A 21,426-nucleotide genomic window follows, 5' to 3' on the forward strand; every position below is an offset into this window, starting at 1 on the left:
AATCTCTTTTTGTGGTGTGTTTATCGAGATCCGATGAATTGTGGGTTTATGATCAAGTTTATCTATGAATAACATTAGAATCTTCTCTGAATTCTTTCATGTATGATTGAGTTATCTTTGCAAGTCTCTTCGAATTATCAGTTTGGTTTGGCCTACTAGATTGGTATTTCTTGCCATGGGAGAAGTGCTTAGCTTTGGGTTCAATCTTGCGGTGTTCTTACCCAGTGACAGAAAGGGTTGCAAGACACGTATTGTATTGTTGCCATCAAGGATAACAAGATGGGGTTTATATCATATTGCATATGTTTATCCCTCTACATCATGTCATCTTGCTTAATGCGTTACTCTGTTCTTATGAACTTAATGCTCTAGATGCAGGCAGGAGTCGGTCGATGTGTGGAGTAATAGTAGTAGATGCAGGCAGGAGTCGGTCTACTTGTTATGGACGTGATGCCTATATACATGATCATGCCTAGATAATCTCGTAACTATGCGCTTTTCTATCAATTGCTCGACAGTAATTTGTTCACCCATCGTAATACTTATGCTATCTTGAGAGAAGCCTCTAGTGAAACCTATGGCCCCCGGGTCTATCTCTTATCATATTTGCTTTCAATCTACCTTTATTTGCATCTTTACTTTTTGCATCTATATCCTAAAATACCAAAAATATATTTATCTTATCATATTATCTTTATTAGATCTCACTTCCGCAAGTGGCCGTGAAGGGATTGCCAACCCCTTTATTGCGTTGGTTGCGAGTTCTTTGTTTGTTTGTGTAGGTGCGTGGGACTTTTGAGGAGCCTCCTACTGGATTGATACCTTGGTTCTCAAAACTGAGGGAAATACTTACGCTACACTTTGCTGCATCACCCTCTCCTCTTCGAGGAAAACCAACGCAAGCTCAAGACGTAGCAGTAGTGTAAATTGATAGATGACCATGCTTGTTAAAGAGTTTTTTGATGACTCGTTGTTAGAGGAGGAGTAATATGATGATGGTTTTGACATGCCATGTTGATAGTAATGGAAGAAAAAGGAGGACGGACCTTACCAGGTTCTCAGCAGGTCATAGGTACATTTGGCCCAATAGGACAGAATGACATGCCAAGATGATGATGATTATTGCATCGACATTTTAGTGGAACTTGATAATTTGTTCAAGTGATATTTCAAAATGTTGATGGAGCTCTTTCTACGCATTGCAGTTATGGTCAAAGTGCATAGTCCTTGTTCACTCAGAGGAGGGATCATACTAGACAATATAGTGAAAGTGTTGTTGTGAAATATACTACGACAATGAATGTGCTTGAATATGGAATCCTCGTATGACTTGGTTGATTAACATACCTGCTTGTCCGAGGAGCTAGTCATGATTTGTATAAAGAGATTTGTAGAAGCTATTATTGATATCATTGGAGGATTTTATCTATGAGCACCTAGTGTAGATGACATGGCAAGATTAATGGAGATTAGTGTGGCGAGAGGGTTTTTGCATCAGAAACAGAATAATTTCCACCATCGAATGGTCTGAGCAGTACGCCGTGAAGGAAATGTGCCCTAGAGCAATAATAAAGTTGTTATTTACATTTCCTTATATCATGATAAATGTTTATTACTCATGCTAGAATTGTATTAATCGGAAACTTAGTACATGTGTGAATACATAGACAAACAGAGTGTCCCTAGTATGCCTCTACTTGACTAGCTTGTTTATCAAAGGTGGTTATGTTTCCTAGCCATAGACATGTGTTGTCATCTGATGAACGGGATCACATCGTTATAGAATGATGTGATGGACAAGACCCATCTGTTAGCTTAGCACTATGATCGTTCAGTTTGTTGCTATTGCTTTCATCATGACTTATACATGTTCCTCTAACTATGAGATTATGCAACTCCCGAATACCGGAGGAACACTTAGTGTGCTATCAAATGTCCCAACATAACTGGGTGATTATAAAGATGCTCTACAGGTGTCTTCGATGGTGTTTGTTGAGTTGGCATAGATCGAGATTAGGATTTGTCACTCCGATTGTCGGAGAGGTATCTCTGGGTCCTCTCAGAAATGCACATCACAATAAGCCTTGCAAGCAATGTGACTAATGAGTTAGTTGCGGGCTGATGCATTACGGAACGAGTAAAGAGACTTGCCGGTAACGAGATTGAACTAGGTATGGTGATACCGACGATCGAATCTCGGGCAAGTAACATACCGATGACAAACGGAACAACGTATGTTGTTATGCGGTTTGACTGATAAAGATCTTCGTAGAATATGTAGGAACCAATATGAGCATCCAGGTTCCGCTATTGGTTATTGACCGGAGATGTGTCTCGGTCATGTCTGCATAGTTCTCGAACCCGTAGGGTCCGCACGCTTAGCGTTCAATGACGATTGGTATTATGAGTTTATGTGATTTTATGTACCGAAGGTTGTTCGGAGTCCTGGATAAGATCACGGACATGACGAGGAGCCTCGAAATGGTCGAGACATAAAGATTCATATATTGGAAGGCTACATTCGGACACCGGAATGGTTCGGGTCGTTTCAGATAACTTTCGGAGTACTGGGGGTTATCGGACCCCCCCCCCCCGGGGGGGAAGTTATTGGGACTCATGGGCCTAGTGGTGGAAGAGAGGAGGCAGGCCAAGGTGGGGCGCACGCCCCCTAGCCCAAATCGAATTGGCTAGGGCTAGGGGGGTCGGGGGATCCTTTCCTTCTCTTCTTCCTCTCCTTCCTTCTTCTCCTACTTGGACTAGGAAAGGGGGAAACCTACTCCTACTAGGAGTAGGAATCCACCCCTTGGGCGCGCCCCTTGTGGCCGGCCCTCCTACACCTCCCCTCTTTTATATACTGGGGAGGGGGCACCCATAGACACACAAGTTGATCTTTAGCCGTGTGTGGTGCCCCCCTCCACAATTTTACACATCGGTCATATCGTCGTAGTGCTTAGGCGAAGCCCTGCGCTGGTAACTTCATCATCACCATCACCATGCCGTCATGCTGACGGAACTCTCCCTCGGCCTCAGCTGGATCTAGAGTTCGAGGGACGTCACCGAGCTGAACATGTGCAGATCGCGGAGGTGTCGTTTAATCGGTACTCGATCAGTTGGATCACGAAGACGTTCGACTACATCAACCACGTTACTTAACACTTCCACTTTCGGTCTATGAGGGTATGTGGACACACTCTCCCCGCTCGTTGCTATGCTTCTCCTAGATAGATCTTGTGTGATCGTAGGAAATTTTTTGAAATACTATGTTCCCCAACAGTGGCATCCGAGCCAGGTCTATGAGTTGTTATATGCACGAGTAGAACACAAAGAGTTGTGGGCGATAATAGTCATACTGCTTATCAGCGTGTCATACTTTGATTCGGCGGTATTGTTGGATGAAGCGGCCCAGACCGACATTACATGACCGTGTTCATGAGACTGGTTTTACCACCATGCTTTGCACACAGGTGGCTAGTGGGTGTCTGTTTCTCCAACTTTAGTTGAATCGAGTGTGACTATGCTCGTTCCTTGTTGAAGGTTAATATAGCACACTTGACAAAAAATTGTTGTGGTTTTGATGTGTAGGTAAGAACGGTTCTTGCGAAGCCCATAGCAGCCACGTAAAACTTGCAACAACAAAGTAAAGGACGTCTAACTTGTTTTTGCAGGGCTTGCTATGATGTGATATGGTCAAGACGTGATGATATATAATTTGTTGTATGAGATGATCATGTTTTGTAATAGTTATCGGCAACTTGCAAGAGCCATATGGTTGTCGCTTTATTGTATGAAATGCAATCGCCATGTAATTGCTTTACTTTATCACTAAGCGGTAGCGATAGTCGTAGAAGCAATAGTTGGCGCGACGTTAACGATGCTTCGATGGAGATCAAGGTGTCAAGCCGGTGACGATGGTGATCATGACGGTGCTTTGGAGATGGAGATCAAAGGCACAAGATGATGATGGCCATATCATATCATTTATATTGATTGCATGTGATGTTTATCCTTTATATGCATCTTATTTTGCTTAGTACGGCGGTAGCATTATAAGATGATTTCTCACTAAATTTCAAGGTACAAGTGTTCTCCCTGAGTATGCACCATTGCAACAGTTCATCATGCCGAGACACATGTATGATACAACGGGTGCAAGCCAGTTTTGCACATGCAGAATACTCGGGTTAAACTTGACGAGCCTAGCATATGCAAGTATGGCCTCGGAACACTGAGACCGAAAGGTTGAGGTGAATCATATAGTAGATATGATCAACATAGTGATGTTCACCATTGAAAACTACTCCATCTCACGTGATGATCTGACATAGTTTAGTTGATATGGATCACGTGATCACTTAGATGATTAGAGGGATGTCTATCTAAGTGGGAGTTCTTAAGTAATATGATTAATTAAACTTTAATTTATCATGAACTTAGTACCTGATAGTATTTTGCATGTCTATCTTGTTGTAGATAAATGGCATGTGCTACTGTTCCGTTGAATTTTAATGTGTTCCTAGAGAAAGCTAAGTTGAAAGATGATGGTAGCAACTACACGGACTAGGTCCATAACTTGAGGATTATCCTCATTGCTGCACAGAAGAATTACGTCCTGAAAGCACCGCTAGGTGCAAGACCCGCTACAGGAGCAACGCCGGATGTTGTGAACGCCTGGCAGAGCAAAGCTAATGACTACTCGATAGTTTAGTGTGCCATGCTTTACAGCTTAGAACCGGGACTTCAACGACGTTTTGAACGTCATGGAGCATATGAGATGTTTCAGGAGTTGAAGTTAATATTTCAAGAAAATGCCCGGATTGAGAGATATGAAGTCTCCAATAAGTTCTACCGCTGCAAAATGGAGGAGAATAGTTATGTCAGTGAACAAATACTCAAAATGTCTGGGTATCATAATCACTTGACTCAACTGGGAGTTAATCTTCCGGTTGATAGTGTCATTGACAGAGTTCTTCAATCACGGCCACCAAGCTACAAAATCTTCATGATGAACTATAATATGCAAGGGATGGATAAGACAATTCCCGAGCTCTTCGCAATGCTAAAGGCTGTGGAGGTAGAAATCAAGAAGGAGCATCAAGTGTTGATGGTCAACAAGACCACTAGTTTCAAGAAAAAGGGTAAAGGGAAGAAGGGGAACTTCAAGAAGAACGGCAAGCAAGTTGTTGATCAAGTGAAGAAATTCAAGTCTGGACCTAAGCCTAAGACTGAGTGCTTCTACTACAAAGGGACTGGTCACTGGAAGCGGAACTGCCCCAAGTATTTGGCGGATAAGAAGGATGGCAAAGTAAAAGGTATATTTGATATACATGTCATTGAAGTGTACCTAACTAATGCTCGGAGTAGTGTTTGTGTATTTGATACTGGTTCTGTTGCTCATATTTGCAACTCGGAACAGGGGCTACGGATTAAGCGAAGATTAGCTAAGGACGAGGTGACAATACGCGTGGGAAATGGTTCCAAAGTCGATGTGATCGTCATCGGCACGCTACCTCTACATCTACCTTCGGGATTAGTTTTAGACCTGAGTAATTGTTATTTTCTGCCAGTCTTAAGCATGAACATTATATCTGGATCTTGTTTGATGCGAGACGGTTATTCATATAAATCAGAGAATAATGGTTGTTCTATTTATATGAGTAATATCTTTTATGGTCATGCACCCTTGATGAGTGGTCTATTTTTATTGAATCTCGATAGTAGTGATACACATATTCATACTGTTGAAGCCAAAAGATATAAGTTTAATAATGATAGTGCAACTTATTTGTGGCACTGTCGTTTAGGTCATATTGGTGTAAAGCGCATGAAGAAACTCCATGTTGATTGGCTTTTGGAATCACTTGATTATGAATCACTTGATGCTTGCAAACCATGCCTCATGGGCAAGATGACTAAGACTCCGTTCTCTGGAACAATAAAGCGAGCTACAGACTTGTTTGAAATAATACATACTGATGTATGCGGTCCAATGAGTGTTGAGGCTCGCGGCGGGTATCGTTATTTTTTGACCTTCACAGATGATTTGAGAAGATATGGGTATATCTACTTGATGAAACATAAGTCTGAAACATTTGAAAAGTTCAAAGAATTTCAGAGTGAAGTGGAAAATCATCGTAACAAAAAAATAAAGTTTCTACGATCTGATCGTGGAGATGAATATTTGAGTTACGAGTTTGGTCTTCATTTGAAACAATGCGGAATAGTTTCACAACTCACGCCACCCGGAACACCACAGCGTAATGGTGTGTCCGAACGTCGTAACCGCACTTTATTAGATATGGTGCGATTTATGATGTCTCTTACTGATTTACCGCTATCGTTTTGGGGTTATGCTTTAGAGACGGCTGCATTCACGTTAAATAGGGCAACATATAAATCCGTTGAGACGACACCATATGAATTGTGGTTTGGCAAGAAACCCAAGTTGTCGTTTCTTAAAGTTTGGGGCTGCGATGCTTATGTGAAAAAGCTTCAACCTGATAAGCTCAAACCCAAATCGAAGAAATGTGTCTTCATAGGATACCCAAAGGAAACTATTGGGTACACCTTCTATCACAGATCCGAAGGCAAGATTTTTCATTGCTAAGAATGGATCCTTTCTAGAAAAGGAGTTTCTCTCAAAAGAAGTGAGTGGGAGGAAAGTAGAACTTGGTGAGATAATTTTCCTGCTCCCTCATTGGAAAGTAGTTCATCACAGAAATCAGTTCCAATGATTCCTACACCAATTAGTGATGAAGCTAATGATGATGATCATGAAGCTTCTGATCAAGTTACTACCGAACCCCGTGGGTCAACCAGAGTAAGATCCGCACTAGAGTGGTATGGCAATTCGGTTCTGGACGTCATGTTACTTGACCATGACGAACCTACGAACTATGAGGAAGCGATGATGAGCCCAGATTCCGGGAAATGGCTTGAGGCCATGAAATCTGAGATGGGATCCATGTAGGAGAACAAAGTGTGGACTTTGGTTGACTTGCCCGATGATCGGCAAGTCATAGAGAATAAACGGATCTTCAAGAAGAAGACTGACGCTAACGGTAATGTTACTGTCTACAAAGCTCGACTTGCTGTGAAAGGTTTTGGACAAGTTCAAGGAGTTGACTACGATGAGACTTTCTCACCCGTAGCGATGCTTAAGTCTGTCCGAATCATGTTAGCAATTGTCGCGTTTTATGATTATGAAATTTGGCAAATGGATATCAAAACTGCATTCCTGAATGGATTTCTGGAAAAAGAGTTGTATATGATGCAACCAGAAGGTTTTGTCAATCCAAAGGGTGCTGACAAAGTGTGCAAGCTCTAGCGATCCATTTATGGACTGGTGCAAGCCTCTCGGAGTTGGAATAAACGTTTTGATATTGTGATCAAAGCATATGGTTTTATACAGACTTTTGGAGAAGCCTGTATTTACAAGAAAGTGAGTGGGAGCTCTGTAGCATTTCTAATATTATATGTGGATGACATATTGCTGATTGGAAATGATATAGAATTTCTGGATAGAATAAAAGGATACTTGAATAAGAGTTTTTCTATGAAAGACCTCGGTGAAGCTGGTTACATATTGGGCATCAAGATCTATAGAGATAGATCAAGACGCTTAATTGGACTTTCACAAAGCACATACCTTGATAAGATTTTGAAGAAGTTCAAAATGGATCAGTCAAAGAAAGGGTTCTTGCCTGTATTACAAGGTGTGAAGTTGAGTGAGACCCAATGCCCGACCACTGCAGAAGATAGAGAGAAAATGAAAGTCACTCCCTATGCCTTAGCTAGAGGTTCTATCATTTATGCAATGTTGTGTACCAGACCTGATGTGTGCCTTGCTATAAGTATAGTAGGGAGGTACCAAAGTAATCCAGGAGCGGATCACTGGACAGCGGTCAAGAACATCCTGAAATACCTGAAAAGGACTAAGGATATGTTTCTTGTTTATGGTGGTGACAAAGAGCTCGTTGTAAATGGTTACGTCGATGCAAGCCTTGACACTGATCCGGATGACTCTAAGTCTCAAACCGGATACGTATTTATATTGAATGGTGGAGCTGTCAGTTGGTGCAGTTCCACACAGAGCGTCGTGGCGGCATCTACGTGTGAAGCGGAGTACATAGCTGCTTCGGAAGCAGCAAATGAAGGAGTCTGGATGAAGGAGTTCATATCCGATCTAGGTGTCATACCTAGTGAATCGGGTCCAATGAAAATCTTTTGTGACAATACTGGTGCAATTGTCTTGGCAAAGGAATCCAGATTTCACAAGAAGACCAAGCACATTAAGAGACGCTTCAATTCCATCCGTCATCAAGTGTCGGAAGGGGACATAGAGATTTGCAAGATACATACGGATCTGAATGTTGCAGACCCGTTGACTAAGCCTCTCTCACGAGCAAAACATGATCAGCACCAAGACTCCATGGGTGTTAGAATCAATACTATGTAATCTAGATTATTGACTCTAGTGCAAGTGGGAGACTGAAGGAAATGTGCCCTAGAGGCAATAATAAAGTTGTTATTTACATTTCCTTATATCATGATAAATGTTTATTATTCATGCTAGAATTGTATTAACCGGAAACTTAGTTCATGTGTGAATACATAGACAAACAGATTGTCCCTAGTATGCCTCTACTTGACTAGCTTGTTTATCAAAGATGGTTATGTTTCCTAGCCATAGACATGTTTTGTCATTTGATGAACGGGATCACATCATTAGAGAATGATGTGATGGACAAGACCCATCCGTTAGCTTAGCACTATGATCGTTTAGTTTGTTGCTATTGCTTTCATCATGACTTATACATGTTCCTCTAACTATGAGATTATGCAACTCTCGAATACCGGAGGAACACTTAGTGTGCTGTCAAACGTCACAACGTAGCTAGGTGATTATAAAGATGCTCTACAGGTGTCTCTGATGGTGTTTGTTGAGTTGGCATTGATCGAGATTAGGATTTGGCTCTCCGATTGTCGGAGAGGCATCTCTGGGCCATCTCGGTAATGCACATCACAATAAGCCTTGCAAGCAATGTGACTAATGAGTTAGTTGCGGGATGATGCATTACGGAATGAGTAAAGAGACTTGTCGGCAACGAGATTGAACTAGGTATGGTGATACCGACGATCGAATCTCGGACAAGTAACGTACAGATGACAACGGGAACAACGTATGTTGTTATGCGGTTTGACCGATAAAGATCTTCGTAGAATATGTAGGAACCAATATGAGCATCCAGGTTCCGCTATTGGTTTGACCGAAGATGTGTCTCGGTCATGTCTACATAATTCTCGAACCCGTAGGGTCCGCGCGCTTAACGTTCAATGACGATTGGTATTATGAGTTTATGTGATTTGATGTACCGAAGGTTGTTCGGAGTCCCGAATAAGATCACAGACATGATGAGGAGTCTCGAAATGGGCCTAGTGGTGGAAGAGAGGAGGCAGGACAAGGTGTGGCGCGCGTCCCCCTAGCCCAAACCGAATTGGACTAGGGCTAGGGGGATCGCCCCCCCTTTCCTTCTCTTCTTCCTCTCCTTCCTTCTTCTCCTACTTGGACTAGGAAAGGGGGAAACCTACTCCTACTAAGAGTAGGAATCCCCCCTTGGGCACGCCCCTTGTGGCCGGCCCTCCTCCTCCTCCCCTCCTTTATATACGGGGGAGGGGGCACCCCATCTTTAGCCGTGTGCGGTGCCCCCTCCATAGTTTTACACATCGGTCATATCGTCATAGTGCTTAGGCGAAGACCTGCGCCGGTAACTTCATCATCGCCGTCACCACGCCGTCGTGCTGACGGAACTCTCCCTCGGCCTCAGCTGGATCTAGAGTTCGAGGGACGTCACCAAGCTGAACGTGTGCAGATCGCGGAGGTGTCGTGCGTTCGGTACTTGATCGGTTGGATCGCGAAGATGTTCGACTACATCAACCGCGTTACTTAACGCTTCCACTTTCGGTCTACGAGGGTACGTTGACACACTCTCCCCACTCGTTGCTATGCTTCTCCTAGATAGATCTTGCGTGATCGTAGGAATTTTTTTTGAAATACTACGTTCCCCAACACGCCGGCCATTGCCATCATCCAATCATCTATGAGATTTGGCATTGTTACTTTGGGATGCATGGATCTTACAATGATCTAAATATCCTATGAAGATCTCATCTTTTTGCAAGGCTTTCTATCGCGGAAACTCCAACTTGCAATTTTAAAGTCAGTGGTCATCAGCATGATAATGGCTACTACCTTGAAGATTTTATGTACCCCTCATGGTCCATATTTGTGAAGACAATTTGAAGCCCTAAAGGCAACAAGAGACCTCATTGCATCGTAGCTCGAGAAACATTGAAACCAGATATTGAGAGACCTCTTGGTATGTCGCAAGCCCACTCTGCCTTGTACTTGGGCCTACCACATATTGGGACATGAAAATATTATGAACGATCAGTGACATGTTGTGTTATCTTCCACAAGATAAGAGACTAGATTTTTTGCTCCAAGAGAGCTTGTCAGTCCTCAACGCAATGGCAATACAATCCAAATGTTTCTTGAAGTGCATCGGCAGCTCCAAGATCAGCAAGCTCATGTGCAACCACAGGAAGATCTTGATCGCAAAAAAAAACTACAGGAAGATCTCATCGAGGTCCATTGGCACCTTAGATTACTCTTTGTTAATTATCATTCGAATCATTTGTTTAGACTATTTGATTCATTCCGACCATTTATTGTGTTTGAGCTCGCATTTCAAAATTTTGAAACAAAAACTTTGAGATATCGTTAAAAATTGTTTGTGTCAACGACGTCAAGATTTGAAGTAATATGATGTCGGAAACTAGGCGAAATGAGGTTTAAATTTGTAATAGGAAGTAGCAGGAGAAAAGTTACAGAGATTAAAGTTTCGGGGATTGGTAGGCTAGTAGAATGCAAACCAAAATACGGATGCCGTGACTCTGTATGCCGTGAGGGAGGATGAGTGGAACATCACACTGCTTTATAGTAGTATGAACGCTCTTGCCTAGTTATGATCCCGATCCCTTGTGAGTTCGTAGTAAGAGTTCAAATCCGTACCCAATATGGATTGGAGTGAGGAAACCCACCGCGTGGAACGGACGCGTCGCGATGATCTCAGCAGGACAGTCGAACTCGATCAGACAACATTGCGCCTCCGATCCGATTACTTCCCGAATTTGAATGATGAATGGATTTGCAAACCGTGGCGCGCGAGTGTTTCTTCTTCCCCACGCACGCGGTTCCGACTCCTCCCCGGGTCCTGGCCTGAACATGAAACGGAGCCAACCATGCAGCGGTGCCGAGCTATAAGTAACCCACGGCGATCGATTCTGCAGCGTTCTCAAGCCTGGCCTCCTTCCCCCTCAAATCCGCGTGACTCCAGCCCCCTCGGATCGCGTCCGCTTCGACTCTTGATGCCAATGGAGGCGGCCATGGGAGGCAAGCGGCTACGCCTCCATGATGCTGGGGCGGGGCATCCGGTGTCGCCGCCCAGCAAGCGCCGCCGCGACGGTGGTGACCACGACTCCCGCGCAAGCAAGAAGCAGGCAGACAGGCGCTCCTCTTCCGCTTCTGCCGTCGCGCAACTTTCCTGCGCCAGGATCAGGCCGTATGTGCGTGCGTCGCGACCCAAGGAGGAGAAGACCGAGGTCAGCGCCGGCGACAAAGCCCAGGTCGTGATTAAAAAGCAGAACGCTGACAAGCCCGTCTCTTGCATGACCGGGAACAGGGCGGCGGTGCAGGCGCCCCTCCCCACAGAGCCGTCGAGCCAGGTCAGAGCCCGCGCTGTCGCAGACGACGTGAAGCAGAAGGCCGGCCAGGGAACTTCATGCACCAGGACCAGGCCGGCGGTGCAGGCGTCGCGCCTGAACGGAGAGATCAAGTTCATCAGCAGCGGCGTCAGCGTTCTCCGCAACGGCGCGCACGGCGTGACCAAGAACGAGAAGCAGCAGGAGTCCGGCGAGCGGGCCCAAGCGATCGCAACGGCAAGCATCCCGCGGCAAGCTCGCCCGGCGCCGCCGTCGATACCAAAGGATCCCATTGACCCGGACAATGAGTTCCGCGCGGCCCTTGCGGCGGCTCGCCAAGCCATAGTCAGGCGGCGGCGGGAGGAGGCTCGCCGAGAGAGGGACAAGGTGGTGCAGACCGTCTACTTCAACGACCCTAACATGACTCTCGAGAACCTGCTCAAGGCCCAAGCCCTGATTGGTTCATGCTGAGATTTTTCTACTTCTTACTAGATGCTCAGACCCATGATCATCATCGCTCCCTGATCATGGATGTCATGTTCGGGAATTTTGTAATAGGATCTAGAATCAGTGACATTTTTGTTGCAAGGCAATGGATCCATTAAGCATTCCTGGCTTATGGCAAACCTCGATGTGAGTTGTAACCATCATATACTCCTACTATACAAATCAATAAATTTGTGATTTCCACCTTTGTCTTATAAACAGAGACATTATGTCTTTCTTGTGCGAATGGAAACCAGAGATATTCTAGTCTTTTCAATCTGTGTTGTTGATGTTTCTACAGAAAATGAGACTAATTAATTGCCATTCTAAACAATTTCTTTAGACTATTCGATTCATTCGGACCATCTGTTGTGTTTGAGCTCGTATTCTGCGATTAATTTTGCTAAATGAGTCATCTCGTAGCCATATTGAGTGTGGGGGTTGCTCGGTGGTCCGGTCGTCGCCACAAAGAAGACGACCATGGGGGTGCACTCGCGTGCCCTTGCGGCGCTCATGCCATGTACCGGGCGATCTCCTCTGTGCAACTCGACGATGGGAAGTGGATGGCCTTCTGGCATGATCACTGGGTCGATCTAGGTGCCATTTCCCCGTGCATGCCGGCCCTCTTCTCGCCTCGACTAGACAAAGGTAATCATGTGGAGCACTCCTTCATCTGAGGTCGTCTTTGAGGCGTAATTAGCCGAGCAGTACTCTAAATGCCAAATATTATTACTTCGAGCATAGCCTCGGCCCTCGAGATGAGATCGGATGGCGATGACCCAAACATCCAAGTTGTTATGTTGACAATACAAAACTTTTTCATGTAATAATGTTTTCTTTCGTGTCAAAATCGGGTGTCAACAGTGTGTAGCAAGCTCACTTTGCCATTGTCCGTGGGCCTACACATATTGTGGAGGATCATGACATGTCATGTTATCTTGCAAAAGATGATCATAGAGAATGCGAGAGACCAGCAACTCAACATGGATTTTGAGATCTTTGGAAACGTTGTCACTCAACACAATGACAATACAATCCATATGTTTCTTGGAATGCATCGACACATCAAAAATCGGCAAGCTCATTTGCAACAACAGAAAGATCTCATCAAGCTCCAATGGCACGTTGTCGGAAAATTAGTCTTATGTGTAATCATTTGAACCATTTGTTTAGAGTATTTGATTCATTTGGACCGTTTGTTGTGTTTGGGCTCGTATTTTAATATTTCAAAACGTAAATTTTGAAATGTCATTGAATTGTTTGTATCAAAAAAATTGAGAATGAATTGTTCGTATCATTGACGTCCGGATTTTTTGGAAGCTATAATAAGAGTTCACATCCCAACCCAATATGGATCGGAGTGAGAGCACGCAGGCTGAACACCCACGCACGCGCCGCGGTGCTCTCGGACACCCCTGCGTGCATTGAGCCTCCGATTACCTCACGAATTTGAATGATGGATGGATTCGCAAACCGTGGCGCGCAAGTGTTTCTTCTCCCCACGCACGCGGTTCCGACTCCTCCCCGGGTCCTGGCCTGAACATGAAACGGATCATTCCATGCAGCGGTGCGGAGCTATAAGTCAATTCACTGCGATCGATTCTGAAGCGTCCTCAAGCCTGACCTCCTTCCCCCTCAAGCCCTAGACGAGCTCTGGTGGCTTCGCGTCTTCCTCTGTGCCCGCGCGACTCCAGCGGCGTCGCCTCGTCCTTCTGCCACGCGCCGGCACTGTCGTGCGCGGATCGCGTCCGCTTCGACTCTTGATGCCAGTGGAGGCGGCCATGGACGGCAAGCGGCTACGCCTCCATGATGCGGGGGCGGGGCATCCAGTGTCGCCGCCCAGCAAGCGTCGCCGCGACGGTGGTGACCACGACTCCCGCGCAAGCAAGAAGCAGGCGGACGGGCGCGCCTCTTCCGCCGCTTCTGCCGTCGCGCAACTTTCCTGCGCCAGGATCAGGCCGTACGCGCGTGCGCCGCGCCCCAAGGAGGAGCAGACCCAGATCAGCGCCGGCAACGACGCCCACGTCGTGATTACGAAGCAGCAGGAGTCCGGCGAGCGGGTACAAGCGATCGCACCGGCAAGCATCCCGCAGCTAGCTCACCCGGTGCCGCCGTCGAAACCAAAGGACCCCTTTGAAGCGGACAATGCCTTCCGCGCGGCCATTGCGGCGGCTCGCCAAGTCCTAGTCCGGCGGCAGCGGGAGGAGGCTCGCCGAGAGAGGGACAAGATGGTGCAGACCGTCTACTTCAACGACGCTTCCATGACTCTAGAGAATGTGCTCAAGGCCCAAGCCCTGATCGGTTCATGCTGAGATTTTTCTAGTTCTTGCTAGAGCTTTAGGTGCTCAAACCCATGATCATCATAGCTCCCTGATCATGGATGTCATGGCCGGGAATTCTGTAATAGGATCTTGAATCAGTGGCATTTTTGTTGGGAGGCAATGGATCCATTAAGCATTTCTGGCTTATGGCCAACCTCGATGTGAGCTGTAACCATCATATACAACTACAAATCAATAGAGTTGTGAATTCCTCCGCTGTCTTAAAAACAGAGGCATTCTTGTCTTTGTTAAAAACAGAGGCATTCTATAGAAAATAAGACTAATAACGTCAGATGTATACTTGCCTATTTTGAACTCCAATATTGTAATTCCAAAAGAGTACATGCTTTGTGCATTGTCGATATTGACATTACTTGGCATAAGTCTCTTGAAAAGTGTTCTCAGTTTGACCTAAAGCAAAAAAAAATTGACCTAAAGCTGAAAGCCTAAACCCTAGTGAGTGGAACAGTCATTAGAACTTCGGCAAATTTGGTCAGCACCGAATGCAGTACCAAAAGTCCAAAACCATGAGGAAAACATGAAAACAGCATGCTACCGAAACATGTAAACTGCATGAGAACCCAATCTATTCTCATGTTAGAAATAATCATGATACGGTTTGCATTTTGGGTTCTTGTCATGTCTACTCATGCACGAGCAAGTTTGTGTTGACTTGAACCGGATTAGGTGTAGTAGACATGCAAGTATGCAACGTGTACAAAAATATAGTTGGCTTGCACGCCATGTTGTATTCAGCTTCTGCTCAGTTGAGTCCAGGTCCGTTTGCCAGGTGTGAGTTCGTGTACAAATATAGTACTACACACGAGGCACTGGTAGTAAATTTACAGGTGAAACCCAACATCTGACATAGCGAATTTTTTTACAGCAACAAATACCTGAAACTGTAAAATGTAACACGCCCAAGATGCGAAATGTTAGTACATGTATGAAGCAACCACACAATTTCAGATTATTATACGAGCTTGTCAATTGTTTGATCAAAGGCGTCATTACAATGGCAGCTAAACTTTGCTCATGTTTTGAGTACATATGCTACTGTCCAACTGGAATTCACTCGGTCGAAAAAGAAACACAAAATCACGAGCAAAACACACAATCCCAGCTCTGGTAATCGGAGTTCAGGAAAGAGTGTCCGCTGACAGGAACTCACGGCCATAGCGGAAACCAATCAGCTTCATTTACACCTTCTCCAGTGCTGCAGGACTGATTGGAATAATGCCAGAGGATGTGACCAGAGCATCAATAGGAACATCTGTTGAGTTAACCGGGATGATGCCTTCCTCCAGAATTTGCACCGAGTACGAAAGTGCAACTTCAAAAATAAGCAAACCATTAGCATGAATCGTTAGTAAAGAGAATGACAGACAGACCTCACCATAGTTCATGGAAATATGTAATGAAAAAGATTATGTTAAATTAAGGTGAGTATGGAACTTCTGGTTGGCACACATACAAAAAAAAACACCACTTGCTACATCAGCTGAATTGTGGCTTAAAACAGGGAAATACAAGAACTGCCACTCATTCAAACACGCATCAAATGTGTGTCAGCTGTATTAGTCCGCACCGAAATGGCACAACAGCTACCAACCACCACATGTGGCTCACAGAGCAAAAGCACTGGACTAAGAAACATAATAAGATAAGCCAAAATTTTCAATCCAAACTGAGATATAATTTGCATTTTCTTGGCTTGACAGCTATGACGGAAGTATAACCATATATGTGCAGTGTTTGTAGAGTGGCACCTATTATTGTAGGAACGAATAAACAACCTAACAAAATTTGTGGTGCCTAGAACCCTTGAGAACTGATATACTCCCTCCATCCCAATTTACATGGCGCCCTTGTATTTAGTGATTACTTGACCATCAACTTGATCAATAATACATGAGTCATGTGTCATAATCACCGGAAACTTTTTTCGAATACAGTTCAATGGTATCTCACTGATTTGTGCTCCCTCGATGTCTCTTATGGATCCCAAACCCGTTCATATGGGCATTTTGAAGTTCATAAGAGAGGCACAAACCCATCCCAGACCAAAAATATGACTACTCGAATTAAACTTTTACTAACTTGATCTAAGAAGTATTATAATTCAAGCTGAGATATTTGCCTGTCAGTCCTACACAAATGAGTATCAAATTAACAACTCGCAACTCCAAGATATGAATTGGACCATGAAAGTAAAACATAAGGGTTTTAGTAGATGATTACAGGATGTAAAGCAAAAAGTTCCAGTAGATGGTAAGAGACTAAGAGGTCACCCGTTGGGTTTTAAGTAGCTTAGAGTATATGGTACTGGAATATAATTCCTAAATCCGTTTCAGTATTGTAATGTATTAAATACAACATACTCCCTCCGTTCGGAATAAGTGACACTGTTTTAGTTCAAATTTGAAACATGTTAGCTTTGAGAAACTAACAACGGTGCCAGTACCTCTATCTATTCTATGGTCTCATTTTCTAAATTGCCCACTTTGGTCCTACTCCTACACCCACAGAGTCTACTCAACATTTATTTTGGTTTTATTTTCAAGGCAGAGGAAATGAAATGGCCTCAAGGCAAAACCTAGCGCGACCAAAAGTATATTTTACACAAAAATAATATAATAAACTAAAATGCCACAACTTCCTGCAAAGTTGTGCCTGAAAAGTAAATAAAGTAAAAGAACTGAACTTCTGAAAATATGCATGCCACACCTAGAAGAGGCTGACTCCACCCTTTCTCTTTAGCAAGTTCTTGGTATCTCATCAAGAAAGTATCATAGTACCTATAAAATTGGGCAAACGTGCAAAAATAAATTTAGACAAAGGGAAAAAAAACTCAATGAAGAAATCAAGTGAAACTTGGCATAAATAATATATGAAGCACCCAACAAATAAATAGAAGTACGTATGATGGAGTTGTACAAAGCTAGAGAGTAGAGAATACACAAAGAAAAGATCGATGCTAAGTGTGGTTTGCACATAGAGTTTCACTCTTAACTAAAAGGGAGAAAGTAAGGTCAAATATCCAATCCCATTAATTCCGGATTTTCTACAAGATTCATATTGATGTGCATTAGTTCTAAATCCACATACCACAGCCTGGGCAAAAACCACAAGCTTATAGATTTCAGATGGTCTACTGATTGACAAGCATTGATTTGTTTGCTAGACCAAGAGATTTTATGTGTGTGGATCACCCTAGCCAGGAGTTTCTGCACTGCATCTAAAACATACATATTATTTTCTATCCGGTAACTGTTGTTCCAACAAACAGGCTCCTCTGACACCAGAAATCGGAAGGCATTGAAATCTCAGCATTATTGAACTGCATCATGGAAAATATGCCTGTGAAGCAAAATATAGTAATGACATTTAGTGCTTCTAAATCATTATATTATTTGTTTCATAGCAGACTGCATGAATCAGTTTTTAGCTGGCACTGAAAGTTTGAAATGGAACAATTTCTTAGTCGGGCATTGGATAAAGATGTCACTGCACATCGACAACCTTTTTTTCTTGTGATAGATCTACATTGTCAACTTCAATACAAGGCATTATTGTTAATATCATGATAGGATAACGTGTAGTCCTACCCTCCACCACGTCCTAGTCTTCGGCCAGTTCTGTCAAAAGCTTGTCCTGCATGAATAACAAATATGATCGAATTCAATTTCTAATGTCAAGCATGAGTGACCTCAAGAAAGATAAATGAAAGAAATGAATGTAGGAAAGGATGAAGAGCTTACCGGGCAACACAAAAAGATCAACAGGGGATGAGGCTGACAACACTGTAAGGATTAAAAGTGGCTCAGTTGTAACACATGGAAATAGGGAAAAAAGATCAACAGGGGATGAGGCTGACAACACTGTGGTTACAGATGAAATAGCTTAATAGATAAAATAGGGAAAAGTTTCCACATGGAAATAAACTTCATACCATCTTCACGAGCATTCCCACTAGCATCCAATGGTGACGGTTCCAGAATGTTCATTGAATTTTTAACTAAATCATCCATGGTCGTGATTTTGAACATCCGCATATTGCGGTTTTTATCTTCCACTCGAGGAACATAGATATCCTTTGCTTGTCCATCATGTTCTTAGAACCAAGCAAATCGTCAGACAGAGGAAATAAGACAGAGCATATTTGTATATAGGGCCCAGTTGACTCACCAGGATCTGAGGATAGAACTTCTGCTATTATTTTTGATGTATCAACTTCTCGCAATTGCGCACAGCTTATATAGGCACACAACCGTTTGCTTGCTTTGAACCAAGAAGAGTTCAAAATATTGTTTTGAATAGCCAGATCTGGAAAAACAATAGTGTTTGTACTTGTTAATAAATAGATCAACAAAATAAACTAACCGTGTTGAAACACAGAATCATACTACACTAGCCCTCACTTCACTTGAGGTCCCCAAAGATTTAAAAGATAAATCATCACAACATAAATCCCACTAGAACCTTTTACTTGCTGACCCTAACACTTGTCATCAGATCAATATACATCCCTAGGCACACGCTTTAATGCTAAGTACTCGGAAAATTGACCTGTTGCTTGTTAAAAATTTCACCACTGTTTTCTATCCCGCACTAACACTCCAGTAGGCAAATCGACGAGCAGCTTGTGGGCAACGCTGTTCCGAGCCAGGAGGGGAGGAGGGAGTGACCTTCGCTGGCGCGCTGATCGGGGGAGAGGGCCTTGAGCGCCCTGCGCACGTCGGACCGCACCGCGCGCTTCTGGTCGGCGACCGCCTGCTGCGCCGCCGTCGACATGGCGGCGAGGGGTGCCGAGGCCGACGCGGCCACTCGCAGGCGCGGGGGAGGGAGCGGGAGGAGGGGGCGGTAGGTGAGGGTGGGGGCGGCGCGGGGCAGGTGGAGGAAGCGCACCATCAGCGAGGACACTGCATTTTTTATCATCCCCGCCTCCCCGTGCCGTCGTGCCGCCGTGTCCCACGCTCACTGCGCGGCCATCTCTCTGCCGCTGCCGCTGGATTCCACGGGCACGGGCGCGCGGTCGGAGCGGACCGCCCGCTGCAGGGTTTTTTTTTTTTTTTGAGGGGTGCCCGCTGCAGGTTTTCTTACATGATTTGCTGTGACGGCCTGGCCCAAGTTGTTTATTCTTCTGCACGGATGATGTCAGAGCAACTGGTAATGATTTTATGTCTCAAAAAAAATGGTAATGATTTTATGTCTCAAAAAAAACTGGTAATGATTTTACATCATGTATGTAATTTCGTTTTGAAGGTAGGCTCTCCAATATGGTGGCACATAGCTTAGCCAAACATATTTACATCTAGATGAGGGACCCCATTTGTGGCTAACCCATCCTCATGACACATATGTAATTCCTATTTCTCGGACTTTCGATCAATAAAGTAAGGCATGTTAACCCTAAAAAAATGGTGGCTCCTATTAAGCCCGTAGGTCGCGCTCGAGAGGAATGGCATGCACCCCCATGCTCCCCCATGCCAACAAGTTGGTCAGGCCATATTTGGTCCTTTCCGGTTTTGGGATGGTTCTACAACCTTCCAAACTGGTTTTTATTTTTTTTTCTTGTTTTTTCTTTCGGTTTTTATTCTTCTATTTTTTTCTCCTTCTCTTCTAAAATTTCGTTTTTATTTTATTCTTCCTCTTTCTTTTTATTTGTATATTTTATTTCATATTTTCCAAATTTGCAAGCATTTTGCTGCAATATGGAAAAAAATCAAATCGCTGAACATTTTCTGAAATACACTTTTTGTTTATCGAATTCAAAAAATGTTTTCAAATTCAACAATTGTTCATCAAACTCCAAAAACGTTCACGATTTTCAGAAGAAAATTCATCATATTCAAAAAGTCCTTATCAATCTGGAAAAATGTTCTCGAATTCAAAATATGTTCACGAAATTAAAAAAAAGTATTAATTGAATTTAAATTTTGAACATCAACATGCAGTCTTGGAAATCACGAACATTTTATGAATCAATTAACATTTTTGTAAAATTTATGAATATTTTTTGAATTCACAATATTTTTTCAATATGCGAACATGTTTTTCAAAATCATGAACATCTTATGATTTCTGGAACATTTTTCAAAAATTCACTTTTTAAAATTTGAAACTTTTTTAAAATTAAGAATTATTTGAAAGAAGAAAAAAGGAAAAAATAAAAGGAAAAAATGCAAAAACTTTGGCATCCAGCCCCATTCATGGGCCGGCTCAATAGGGGTGCGCACATGTTCGGCCACGCCTCACGTGCCAAATAGGGGATCCCAGAGCAACCAGTCAATGGGTACTCCTTCGGGAGCCCCGCAAGGGTCATTTTTTGGTGGGCAGGAAGCCTGCCACTTGGTGCGTTCTCAGCCGTTGTCACGTATCGCGTGTTGGGTGCTTCCTTCATTTTTTTTATTTTTTCCGTACACGTTTTCGGCTTTTAGTTTTTTTTATTTTTATTTTTTTGGCTTTCCGGTTTTCTATCGGTTTTTCTTAGGTTTTTGAAAAAAAAACAAATTCGAAAAAAAGTATGTGAGCAAACATGATTTCTTTTTTTTCCTTGCGAGAGGCACAAGTTTATTTCTTGTCGAGGCACAGATTTGCTCTTGCGGGAGACATTGTGCTTCTCAGAAAAACGAAAAATCGCATTTTTTTCACCACGAAGGGCATAGATTTACCTCTCATGAAGGCATAGATTTTTCTTCGTAAGAGGCACAGTTGTGCCTCTCGGGAAAAGGGAAAAATATATGTTTTCTTTTTTTTTTCTTACGCGAGAGGCACAAATTTACGTCATGTATGTAATTTCGTTGTGAAAGTAGGCTCTCCAATATGGTGGCACATAGCTTAGCCAAACATATTTACA

At 43.6% G+C, this 21,426-nt stretch overlaps 1 protein-coding gene across 2 annotated transcripts; it reads right to left on the reverse strand.

Moving 5' to 3' along the window:
* Nucleotides 1-15,514: 15,514 nt before the first annotated feature.
* LOC123044437 (5-formyltetrahydrofolate cyclo-ligase, mitochondrial) lies at nt 15,515-19,639 on the reverse strand. Of its 2 annotated transcripts, XM_044467174.1 has the most exons (8): nt 19,256-19,639; nt 18,756-18,893; nt 18,520-18,681; nt 18,424-18,448; nt 18,329-18,345; nt 18,176-18,221; nt 17,295-17,365; nt 15,515-15,900 (listed from the first exon to the last, which is right to left on the reverse strand). In XM_044467174.1, the coding sequence occupies exons 1-8, from the start codon at nt 19,503-19,505 to the stop codon at nt 15,767-15,769; spliced, it is 843 nt and encodes a 280-aa protein (XP_044323109.1). In that variant the 5' UTR covers nt 19,506-19,639; the 3' UTR covers nt 15,515-15,766. The 2 variants fall into 2 exon arrangements, with proteins under 2 accessions (XP_044323109.1, XP_044323108.1); XM_044467173.1 differs by lacking the exon at nt 18,424-18,448 and having other exon boundaries at nt 18,329-18,370.
* Nucleotides 19,640-21,426: the final 1,787 nt, after the last annotated feature.

This window comes from Triticum aestivum, chromosome 2B (assembly GCF_018294505.1).
Source record: "Triticum aestivum cultivar Chinese Spring chromosome 2B, IWGSC CS RefSeq v2.1, whole genome shotgun sequence".
In the NCBI taxonomy this organism is placed as follows: Eukaryota; Viridiplantae; Streptophyta; class Magnoliopsida; order Poales; family Poaceae; genus Triticum; species Triticum aestivum.